General features: G+C 32.9%; 1 protein-coding gene across 1 annotated transcript in view; it reads right to left on the reverse strand.

Moving 5' to 3' along the window:
• Nucleotides 1–10641, reverse strand: part of LOC106464563 — a gene marked incomplete at its 3' end in the record, with an annotated part of 66575 nt that extends 55934 nt beyond the window's left edge. The window contains exon 1 of the mRNA XM_022392301.1: nucleotides 10579–10641. Within this exon, the coding sequence (XP_022248009.1) occupies nucleotides 10579–10641 (63 nt within the window). The remainder of the gene's footprint in view (nucleotides 1–10578) is intronic.
• Nucleotides 10642–13553: the final 2912 nt, after the last annotated feature.

Here is a 13553-nt window from a genome sequence, read left to right on the forward strand (position 1 = left end):
GTCGATAAGAATGGAAACTATTTCATTTAATAAATGTTTTGTTTTGATATATAAGTTGTTTGGGTTTTTCATCTAAAAAAATCAACATTAATTTCTTGACGACCTAGTAGTTTGTTTTTCAGAATAGAGTTGCACCCGAAGTCCAAATGAACCACTTCGATGGTCGCTTAAGAGAAATGATCTCGAGACCCTGAGAAACGTTCGAGAATTTTCTCTCGTCACCAATTTGTTTTGTGTCTTTGCTGTTAAGTATAAAGTTACACAATTGGATATCTGTGCTGTGCTCAGCACGGGTATCTACACTCAGTCTTTAACGTTATAAATATTCAGAGTTAAAAGTAGAATGTACTAAAGTAGGAATGTAATGATAGGAACCTTAACAATTAAATATGAGAGTTAAAAGTAGAATATACTAAAGTAGGAAGGTAAATTAAATTAAATATGAGAGTTAAAAGTAGAATGTACTGAAGTAGGGATGTAATGATGGGAACTATAATAATTAAATATGAGAGTTAAAAGTAGAATATACTAAAGTAGGAAGGTATTGATAGGAACCTTAACAATTGAATATGACAGTTAAAAGTTGAATGTACTAAAGTAGAAAGGTAATTATACGAACCCTAACAATTAAATATGACAGTTAAAAGTTGAATGTACTAAAGTAGAAAGGTAATGATAGGAACCCTAACAGTTAAATATGAAAGTTAAAAGTAGAATGCACTAAAGTATTAATGTTATGATAGAAACCCTAACAGTTAAATATGAAAGTTAAATGTAGAATGTACTAAAGTAGGAATGTAATGATAGGAACCCTATCTGTGAAGTTAAAGTGACAAGAAAAAAACTTATTAAACATACAAATAGTACAACAAAAGGAAGAGTAATTGGTTTTGTTCTAAATATATATATTTTTCTTCCTGAGACTTTAACCAAGTTGAAAACTATCCTTTTACAGCAGATTTTCGTCTCTCACAATGAGGAAGTTTTGTTGGCATTGTTGTTCTTAAATTATTTGATAAGAAGGTGATTTAATAGCAACAAACTTAGGGTAAGAATTTATTGTACTTACTTGATTGTCTGGGCAAGGTGAAGTTAGTTCAGGAAATCCGCTTAAAACATTATAATTGGTTTTGGTTGTTTCACTGGAAGCGATTGAAGAATTAACCAATAAAGTCAAAACCACAGGAAGGAGTAGACCTGTAAGAACAATGCACTATGAGTTGATTGTATAAGTTCAGAGAGCCTGAAGCAATAAAATTAAAAAAGACAGCTGTGTAAATAAAAAACACGTAACTAACAGTGCTTATGAACGAGCTCAATATCGAATATTTCTTTGTGGAGGTTCGGATTTTAGGGTCTGCTCCTGCCTGTTTCTAGAAGGGAACGAAGTTTTGGCTTCTCTATTGAGATCTTCTCCAGGTTGAAGAAGGCAGAAGAAATCGATTGAAGCCAAAATGCTATTATATTTCAGAATTGTCTAAAATACCAGTGAAACAATAGTTCAAGACTATTAAGAACATCAATTATGACTTTGCAAAATTTCAAGTAAAATATAAGCACAAGAAACAAAAAAAGTAATAAAAGAACGAAACAGAGTAAACGTTTTTGTGAAATCATTGAAAATATTAGAAATAAAAATATAATTTGAGCTAAGAAAGAGTAGGTTAGATACATAAGAATATACCAGAGGATCGGGGTGTGTGAGAACCTGAAGAAAGAAAGTATCATAACCAGAAACATATCATAAACCAAATTGTGTGTATACTCATAGTAGCTCTGATATTACTGTTGGATTCTTCTGTGGATATAATAAAACAAACTTGTGCGTGTAGAACATAGTGTGTAATAAATACATGTGTGTAGAACATAAAGTATAATAAATACATGTGTGTAGAACATAAAGGCTAGTAAATACATGTGTGTAGAACATAAAGTATAATAAATACATGTGTGTAGAACATAAAGGCTAGTAAATACATGTGTGTAGAACATAAAGTGTAAAAAATACATGTGTGTGGAATATAAAGTATAATAAATACATGTGTGTGGAACATAAAGTATAATAAATACATGTGTGTAGAACATAAAGTATAATAAATACATGTGTGTAAAACATAAAGTGTCATAAATACATATGTGTGGAACATAAAGTATAATAACTTCATGTGTGTAGAACATAAAGTATAATAAATACATGTGTGTAAAACATAAAGTGTAATAAATACATGTGTATAGAATATAAAGTATAATAAATACATGTGTGTAGAACATAAAGTGTCATAAATACATGTGTGTAGAACATAAAGTATAATAAATACATGTGTGTAGAACCTAAAGTATAATAAATATATGTGTGTGTAGAACATAAAGTATAATAAATACATGTGTGTAGAACCTAAAGTATAATAAATATATGTGTGTGTAGAACATAAAGTATAAATTGTGTAGAACATAAAGTAGTGTTGCGTCAGCGAGGTCACGTGACTAGTGTCACGCCACTCGTTCTCTCGAACCTTCGTGAATGCCCTAGCATTTACTAGATATATGTTAGTCTGGTATATATATATAAGACGCTCACAACGTGACGGGAACAGTGTAGAATGTGTGTAGGTAGTGAGTAATTGAACTGCAGTCAGAAAGTATTGTTGAAGTTAACGTTCGTTGTTAAAACGTTTGTTATAGAGTGACTGTTGAAAATAAGTGTATCGGTAAAGTTATATTCAGAAAGAATAAACCAGTTTTATTAAGTAAGGACTTGTGTCGCTAAAGTTTCGTCGGAACGAAGTTACGGAAAATTAATTAACAAACGGAGACGTAACAGTATAAATTGTGTGTAGAACATAAAGTAAAAATATGTGTGAGATCTATAGAACTATAAATATGTGTGTGGTGTATAGAAGTATAAACATGTGTGTAATCTATAGAACTATAAATATGTGTGTGAGCTATAGAACTATAAATATGTGTGTTTGTATAGTACATCAGATATAAACGATTAACAATCATTAGTTTAGTAACAATTATACATTCGACCCGAAAATGTTATGTGGATATAACTTAATCATTGCAGGACGAAAGTTTAAAGCAATATTTTACACACCCGCAAATATGATTAAACAGACTGTTACGAAAGGAACTAATTTATGAGAAAACGAATCTGTTTCTCGCACTATAATAGAGATCTAAACCTCAATAACCTGTAAATACAAGAATAAAATCATTATTAGTATACGTAGAGAAACTAGAATATAAGGTCAAGTTGGTAATATTGATTATTTTGCATCGATATTCTCGTGTGCCTGGATGTCTGTTTCTCTATCTCTGCCTACCTCTATTTATCTGTATATCTGTTGCCCTTTCTATATCCATTTGTTTATCTTTTCTCTCTGTGTCTCTGTATCTTCTATATGTTACTTCCTCTAGCTATCTATCTGTCTATATATATTTCTCTCTCTGTCTATCTCTCTATCTCTTTCTATTCCTGTCTAGCTATCTATTTGTTTATCTCTATGTCTATCTATTTCTCTTCCTGTCTAGCTATCTATTTTTTATCTCTCTGTCTATCTCTCTATCTCTTTCTCTCCCTGTCTAGCAATCTATTTGTTTGTCTATATGTTTTTCTGCCTACCTCTACGTCTCTATTTATTGTACGAATATTTATATAAGCTAAAATCTGTAACAAACTGTAAACATGGTTTTGAAGTAAATGATGAATTAAGTTAATCTGACATAAAAATATTGTTTGATAGAAGTCTTTACTGTTTAATAATATCTGGAATTTTTGAACATTTTTATTTACCACCTGTTGCCCTGTATTATCGTTTCCTTGTATCATGTTATTCATTTAACTTGCTATAGCTTTGAACAACAGGAAGAATTCTTCAGTTGCATTTTTCGACATGTCATCTGTTTATCACGATGTTTCCAGTTGCATTTTTTGTCGGATCATCTGTTATCACGATGTTATCAGTTGCCATTTACGTCACGTTATCTGTTTATCACGATGTTTCCAGCTGCATTTTTCGACATGTCATCTGTTTATCAGGATGTTTCCAGTTGCATTTTTTGTCGGGTCATCTGTTTATCACGATGTTATCAGTTGCCATTTACGTCATGTCATCTGTTTATCACAATGTTTTCAGTTGCATTTTTCGTCATGTCATCTGTTTATCACAATGTTTCCAGTTGCATTTTTTGTCATGTTATCTGTTTATCACGATGTTTCCAGCTGCATTTTTCGTCATGTCATCTGTTTATCACGATGTTATCAGTTGCCATTTACGTCATGTCATCTGTTTATCACAATGTTTCCAGTTGTATTTTTTGTCGTGTCATCTGTTTATCACGATGTTTTCTATCATTATCTGTCTCAGTTGTGTTTATTTTTTAAATCACTAATTCACACAATATACTTATTAATTCATTGCGTTACTTCGTTTACTTGTTTATATATTTTTGCCTGGTGTCTAGACTGTGAATCCAAGAGTTCTAGGTTTATGTCCCGTTGCTACAAAATCGCGCTCTGTACCTAGCAGCCGTGTGTGCGCTATAAGTGTGACAGCTAAATCCCACTATTAAATCAGACAAGAATAGCCAAAGAGTTGGCGGTGGGTGCTGTTGACTAGCTGTCTTTCCTCTAGTAAATCTGTTTGAAATTATGAAAGATATTTGTTACGTAGTTTAGGGCAAAATTTTGAAAGAAGACAAACAAATAAAAATTCACGTTGGTATAAGAATGATATGTGAATATAACTTGACCATCGGGATTTCATCAGAGGATCATTGATTTAAGTGATAATATTGTAAGAAGACATCGGGATTTCATCAGAGAATCGTTGATTTAAGCGATAATATTGTAAGAAGATTTCGTAATTTCATCAGAGGAGCGTTGATTTAAGTGATAATACTGTAAGAAGACATTGGGATTCATCAGAGGATCGTTGATTTAAGTGATAATACTGTAAGAAGACATCGGGGTTTCATCAGAGGATCGTTGATTTAAGTGATTATACTGTAAGAAGACATTGGGGTTTCATCAGAGGATCGTTGATTTGACTGATAATATTGTAAGAAGACATTGGGGTTTCATCGGAGGATCGTTGATTTAAGTGATAATACTGTAAGAAGACATTGGGGTTTCATCAGAGGATCGTTGATTTAAGTGATAATACTGTAAGAAGACATCGGGGTTTCATCATAGGATCGTTGATGTAAGTGATAATATTATCCGTCAATAGTTGAACATTTTCAAAACTGTATTTATTGTTTATTCGCCTAACTATGGATAACGCCAAATTCTGTAATTTTAACTCTAATGAGAACATTATGAGATCACGTCTACATTTTTGGTAGTAAGCCAATTTTACATTCCTCTGTGTGTATATCATAATTCTGTCTATCAATAACTTGTCATCGATTTTGATATCGTTCTGTTAACACATTTATGACTCTTTCATTTATCAATAAATGTCTTGTTAGAACGATTTCTTAATCCATATTTGATAATACCGATAACTTTATCATAAAAGGTTTCAATTCGAATCAAAAAACAGTCAGACTTATGAAGGAATGATCTTTTTGAAATTTATCATTTCTCACGTTTCTTGTTCAGTTTAAATAAATATCTTGGTTTATAACTCAAATATCTTCTACCAGGTACCTAGTGGCACAGCAGTAAGATTACGGACTTATAATGCTAAAAACCGGGTTTCGATATCGGTAGTAGGCACAGCACAGATAGCACATTGTGTAGCTTTGTGTTTAAGTACAAACAATCTTGTAGCAGACTCAAAATTGTCTTGCTTAATAGACTTAAAGGAATCAATTAACTAATGTTTTATATGATAGGTTGAGGTAAACCAGATAATGTTTTTCTCAATCATAATAGTTTTTCCCTTTAATACATTCTCGGACAATACGTCAGCAGCGAGGTTGAGATTTGTTGTTAAAACAAGTCTGCCTGTTACTATGATACACTTATTTCTCAGAAGTTATTAACAACAATAAAATGGTTTTTCCTAAATTTTTCGTACATTCTCTTCCAGTGAAGGACAGACGAAACTCTAGTAGAACATAAATTGAAGTAGTAACAAACCACATAGTTCCAACAGTTCGATATAAATACTAATTTTGTCAAAGTATAGTGATATATAATGTTTAGCTGACTGGCCTATTTGTAAATTGTAATAAAAATAAGTAAATACTAACTATTAATGATTGGATAAAATATGTAGTTGTTGAAGTAGTTGGATAAAGACTGATTATTTCTAAAAATATGTAGACATAGACAGCAACTAAAAAAAACATAGTAAAGCTATTAAAAACACAGTGATTTTAAACAAAGAATCAAACATAAACAAACGAAAAATCAAGGAATCCATCTTAATTGAACAAAACAACCCTACTCTAAACTAACACCGTGGAATGCCAAGATATATCTTCTAAGTCTTGTGACAAAACGTTTTTCTTCATTACCCATTCAAATCGTCTCCAAGCATTATTGGAAAAGAATACTGTATAATAACCGGAAAACCGTGGAACAGGCTGTAACTAGGTAACACATGAAAATAACCAGAAAACCATGTAACAGGCTGTAACTAGGTAACACATGAAAATAACCTAGAAACCCTGGAACAGGCTGTAACTAGGTAACACATGAGAATAATCTAGAAACCATGGGACACGGTGTAACTAGGTAACACATTAGGATAACCGGGAAACCATGGAACAGGCTGTAACTAGATAACACATTAAAATAACCTAGAAACCATAAAACATACTATGAATAGATAACACATTAACATAACCGGGAAGCCATAGAACAGACTGTAACTAAATAACACATTAGAATAACCGAGAAACCGCAGAACAGACTGTGACTAGATAACACATTAGAATAACCGGGAAACCATAGAACAGACTGTGACTAGATAACACATTAGAATAACCGGGAACCATAGAACAGACTGTGACTAGATATCACAATAGAATAACCGGGAAGCCATAGAACAAACTGTGACTAGATACCACATTAGAACAACCACGAAACCGTAGAACAGAGTATGACTAGATACCACATTAGAATAACTGGGAAGCCATAGAACAAACTGTGACTAGATACCACATTAGAATAACCGAGAAACCGTAGAACAGATTGTGACTAGATAACACATTAAAATAACCTAGAAACCATAGAACATTCTATGAATAGATAACACATTAAAATAACCGGGAAGCCATAGAACAGACTGTAACTAAATAACACATTAGAATAACCGGGAAGCTATAGAACAGACTGTGACTAGATAACACTTTAGAATAACCGGGAAACCATAGAACAGACTGTGACTAGATAACACATTAGAATAACCGGGAAACCGTAGAACAGACTGTGACTAGATACCACATTAGAATAACGGGAACTGTAGAACAGACTGTGACTAGATACCACATTAGAATAACCGGGAAGCCATAGAACATACTGTGACTAGATACCACATTAGAATAACTGGGAAACTGTAGAATAGGAAACCTAAACCAGCATAAAACTTCTAAAAGTATATTCTGTTGATCACTAAGAAGTTGTGAATAATGTATTAGAAATTTTGATGAGAAACGTGTTTGATATTCGGTTGGTAGAGCTGTCTCTGTCAAACCTCAAAACTGTATTTGTATAGGCATTACGCTTACGTGACACTGTCTGATTGGTTAGATATATAGGCATTACAAAGGCGTGATAACGTCTGATTGGTTAGATGGAAGTCAATTACAGTCGTTACTTTAAGTAAGTATTGTTACATCATAACATCTCATAGTTTATAGAAAGTTCTAGGCCTCAGAGGAGCAATATATATAGGCGACCAAGTTATTGCAAGTAAGTAAGTTAGTGAAAGTGAAAAAAATGAAGTTAGACTACGTGATTGTGAGTTTAGCTGTTGTTACGTCTCTGTTCGTTTGTTAATTTTCCGTAGAAATTCTTTCCGAAAACACTTCTGCGATACAAGTCCTTTCTTAAATAAAACTAGTTTATTCTTTCTCAATTCAACTTTGAAATACACTTAATTTCCACAGTCACTTTGACTTATACACACGCTATAATTCACAACGAACGTTTCACGCACTTACTTACTACCACGCTTGACTCAATTGTCCGTCTCTGTCTGTCTGCTATTCTATTCTGATTGATTGTCTCGCTTTATCTGGAGCACTTATATACAAGAATAGAGGGCGCCTAGCAAATCCTGGATTATTCGTGATGTTCCCCAATCGTTCTAGAATCTCAAGATGTATTACTAGCGTCACGTGACTTACGCTGTAATAGCATGTAAATAGCATATAGTGGCGATTTCTAAAGTGAATGTATCACAGCTTGTATTGTAATAACAGTGATAGAGAAGGAGAATTTGCTTTGTCGAAAGGTGTTCTAAGGTAATTAAACCCACCTGCGTGGCCTTTGACGAAAAAAGACAATTATTTAAAGTTCTGGATACAATTGTTGTAACCAACAATTATAGTAGTAATTTTAAAGTGAGTATCACAGCTTTGTATTTTAATAACAGAGTAGATGAGGATAATTTGTTTTGTCTTGTTTGTCTTTTTTGCTTGTATTAAGCACAAATCTACACAATAGGCTATTTGTGCTCTGCCCACAACTGGTATCGCAACCCAGTTTTTAACATTGTAATTCTGTAGACATACTGTTGTGCCACAGGTGAGGGGTTGGGGGCTTGTCTTGTCATAGGGTGTTCTAAAGTAATTGAATCCGCCTGTGTAGACTTTGACAAAAAAGATACAGTTATTTAAAGATCTGGATACGACTGTGAGAACCAATAATGTAGCGATATTTTTGTACATACGTTTGACTTTTTTTAATATATTATTTTAAAGCAAGAGGATTATGCCCTGTCTGTTTTTTGTTGAAATTTATCGACAAAAAGTTATAGACACCTACTGTAAAGACTCCTGCCCACACATACCGACGAAAACAAAAATTATACAGCAGTTTCTTTAGTTTGTGTTAAATATCGCGCAAAGCTGCACAAGGGCTATCTACGCTAGTCGTCCCTAATTTAGCAGTGAAAGACTAGACTATGAAAAGAAGGCCAAGGATCGACGTTTCAAGGTGAGACAGAAAATCTTGGTTCTGCTACCCACAGACAACAACAAACTCACCCTGCAGTGGAAAGGACCTTTAGAAGTTCAGGAAGTGATCAACAGAACGGGCTATAAAGTGAAAGTGGATGGAAAGATCAAGATTTACTATGCCAAATTGTTTAAGATATAATTTGAGAGGAGAAGAAGACCTAGCAAGTGCAGTTATTGAGGAACAAAAGACCAGGAAGGTGTGATTGTCATAGATGCAGATGCAGAAGGCAGTGACTTTGCCATAGAAGATGAAGACCTGCTAGACAGGGTGGAGATTAGATGTCAACATCAATGAAGAACTGACTGGCAAGCAGAAGAAAGAACTACAATATCTATTTCGTCAGTATGCAAATGTCTTTACAGATAAACCAGGCAAGACAGGCCTTGTGAAATACAAGATACAGAGTACGACCTGGGATCCAGACAAGGTGATGCCTACCAGATGCCCTATGTGAAGAGAGACCAACAAGGGAACTGCAAATGTTGATGCGACTGTATGAGTAAACATTCTGCATGGAATGAGAAAGGTATCTGCATACAATTTAAATAAATATTGTAAATATGTTTGAAGAGGGGCTTGTTGTTAGATATACTCGACTGTTTCATTTAAATTTAATACGAGATTTAATATTTATATAGTTATAAAGCACAATTGTTACATTTAGTATTTTTAGAAGTGATAATTTATTGCAGGCTTGCTTACATACTGCTTACGAATCATTTGATGCGCAGCTCAATTATTGTGGATTGACGTCATGCTACTCGAACATTTTAAATTCTTCTTGTTTTTGTTCAAGTGAGTATTGTTACATCATAACATCTTGTAGTTCGTAGAAAGTTCTAGGCCTCAGATGGACAACATGTTTGTGTATATATATATATATATATAAGCGACGAAGTTATTGGAAGTGTGCAAGTTATAGAAAGGGAAAGGGAAAAAGAGAAGTTATACTACGTGATTGTGATCTTAGCCATAAAGAGAGTATAGTGGCGATTGTTAAAGTGGAAGTATCACAGCTTGTATTGTAATAACAATGATAGAGAAGAATAATTTGTCTTGTTGAAGGGTGTTCTAAAGTAATTGAACCCGACTTTGCGGACATTGACGAAAAGAAGACACATATTTAAAGTACAGGATACAACTGTGATAAACAATAGTGTAACGAAATTTTTGTAAATATGTTTGACTTATTTTGAAAACATTACTTTAAAACAAGTGGACTGTGTGCTGACTGTTTATTATTGACATTTATCTCCAACAAGTTACAGACACCTACTGTAAAGTCCTGCCAACCATACCTATAAAAACCTGACAGTGCACGAGTATTTGCATTGCTTTAAACAAATCAGTTAACTTAAATTTTTGTGAAATATTTTCAAATGTGCTTTATTGTTCCTCCAGGGTTCAGCCAAGTTGTATGGTTATCATTTTACCATCTCAATTACTGACAGAGCAGTAAAGATAGTCATTTCGGGACTTTGGGCAGTAACAGGCATTTTTGAGACTGTTCCATTGTCCTGTTCTTAAAATAGGTATCATTTCACCACATTTTCTGCATGATTAAGATCGTGTTCATGAGGGAACGGTATGATAGATCGTAATTGTTCAGTACATTACAGCAGTCAGGGTGCCATCAATTTTGTATATATATCCCACAATTATATTTGCCATCTGCATGATTCAATTTAAATTTTGTACAAGAAACTATTCTCTGTTTACAAATCAACTATTCTTCTTGATCGTTGTATTTTCAAGGGTTCGAAGACGTTACTCGCAGTGAAAACAACACAAATTATTAACTATTAAATTTGTACATCTATCAACTCAAGTTACTAACTAAAATCTCCACACATCTAATGATACAAGTTATTAATTATTAACTCCACACATCTAATGATACAAGATATTATTATTAACTCTACACATCTAACAATAGAAGTTTTTAATTATTAAATCTACATATCTGACAATACAGTTTTTAATTATTAACTCTATACATCTAACATAAGTTATTAACTATTAGTTCTAGACATCTAACAATAGTTATTAACTATTAACTCTATACATCTAACATAAGTTATTAACTATTAGTTCTAGACATCTAACAATAGTTATTAACTATTAACTCTACACATCTAACAATAGTTAATAACTCTTACCTCTAGACATCTAACATAAGTCATTAACTATTAACTCTACACATCTAATATAAGTTTTTAACTCTAAACATCTAACAAACGTTATTAACTATTAGCTCTAGACATCTAACATGAGTTATTAACTCTACACATCTAACATAAGTAATTAACTATAAGCTCTACACATCTAACATAAGTTATTAACTATTAACTCTATCCATCTAACAATACAAGTTATTACCTATCAACTCTACACATCCAACATAAGTTATTAACTACTAGCTCTACCCATCTAACAATACAAGTTATTAACTATTCGCTCTACACATCCAACATAAGTTAATAACTTTTAACTCTACACATCTAACAATACAAGTTTTAAATATTAACGCTACATATTTAACAATACAAGTTGTTAACTCTACAAATCTAACATAAGTTATTAACTATTAACTCTACCCATCTAACATAAGTTATTAACTATACACATCTAACATAAGTTATTAACTATTAACTATACACATCTAACATAAGTTATTAACTATTAACCACACACATCTAACATAAGTTATTAACTATTAACTGTATGCATCTAACATAAGTTATTAACTATTAACTATACACATCTAACATAAGTTATTAACTATTAACCATACACATCTAACATAAGTTATTAACTATTAACCATACACATCTAACATAAGTTATTAACTATTAACTGTAAGCATCTAACATAAGTTATTGACTACTAACTCTACCCATCTAACAATACAAGTTGTTAACTATTAACTCTAAACATTTAACATAATTTATTAACTATTAGCTCTACACATCTAACAATACAAGTTATTAACAATTAACTCTACACATCTAGCATGTGTTGTTAAGGCTAGTATTTATAAGCTAACTAATGTGGTGTTCTGAAATAAGGTGCTTCTGGTAATGAGGTTACTTTAAAGGTACATCTATTAAACTTTATTTCTAACAGAGGGACATTATGTTTGTGTATGTAAATTATCTATTGTTAATGTACGAGTCTTGGGATGGTTTTAAAGCTACGAGTACGTGGGAGATATAATAACTATCTCATTTATATGAGAAAATTCCGCTGTCGGAATTGGTAGACTGGCTTCATTGTTTTCTATGAGCAACAGGTTCCAAAAAAAAGTAAGAATAGCCAACGTTCTAACATGTGAAATAGAGGCTATGGTTATGAGAGATAACTCTCCGAGCTAGAAATCGATTGAATGGGGCTGGGAATATCTCTTAATACCGTTCTTAATACAATAGAAAAAGCTTGAAGCTCCAATGAGTTAAGGGTTTACAAACATCCAGTCGTACCTTGAAATCAACATCAGAGGTGTGGCTTTCGATTACTTACCTGTTACACTCCATGCTCCAGTTTTAATGGGATACCTAAACTTGTCCTAGAAAATAGTGGATGTAAAATATTAGAGGATTCATTAGAAACTGGACAATTCGAATGGTTACAACCCTGGCATGAATGTGTTCTGTTATTATTTTGTAGCTACTCAATGAGCTACCTGCTCTCTGTCCAGCGCGGGAAATCGAGCCCCAGATTTTAGCGTTCTAAGTCCGTACATTTACCACCGACCCATCGGGGGAACGGAAAGAGTATTATCTCATAGAAATAACCTGCAGGGACATATTTACTACTGAGGGAAGGCCGATAGAACATGATCAGAATGTAATAAACTCTTGAATACCAGTCGGACTCAATCATCGTTTCCAAAACGTGTGTATGATCTTCCGTATGAAATAGAAGAAAAGTTTAAAATATCACTGACAATCGACATGAACATTAGATTATTTGAGAACTCTGATTGTTACATTTTATGATAGGAGATTGAGAATATCATAGAAGATCAGGAAAATTGGTTAAACAGAAAATTACAACGTCAAAAGGATGTATGAGAAAAGGTTGACTGAAAATATAAAAATTAACAGTAAGGATTTATTTAAATACACGAAGGGTAAACAAATGTTAGGATGGGGCAGGACCCTTGAGAGATGATAAAGAAAGACTTGTATCTGATGAGTATGAGATGGCTGGGTTATTAGATTTAGCTTTTTCTCAGTTTTTACTAACGAAGATTTAAACAGTATTCCACATCTTGAACAGTTGATAGATGGGAACGAGATCAAACCAGATAACTGCATTAATTCTGAGCTGGTTAAGAAAAAATTGGGAAGTTAAAAGAACGATAAGGCTTCTGGGCCAGATAATATTTCCCCAAGAGTTTTAAAGG

Source organism: Limulus polyphemus, unplaced genomic scaffold (assembly GCF_000517525.1).
Source record: "Limulus polyphemus unplaced genomic scaffold, Limulus_polyphemus-2.1.2 Scaffold1689, whole genome shotgun sequence".
NCBI lineage: Eukaryota > Metazoa > Arthropoda > Merostomata > Xiphosura > Limulidae > Limulus > Limulus polyphemus.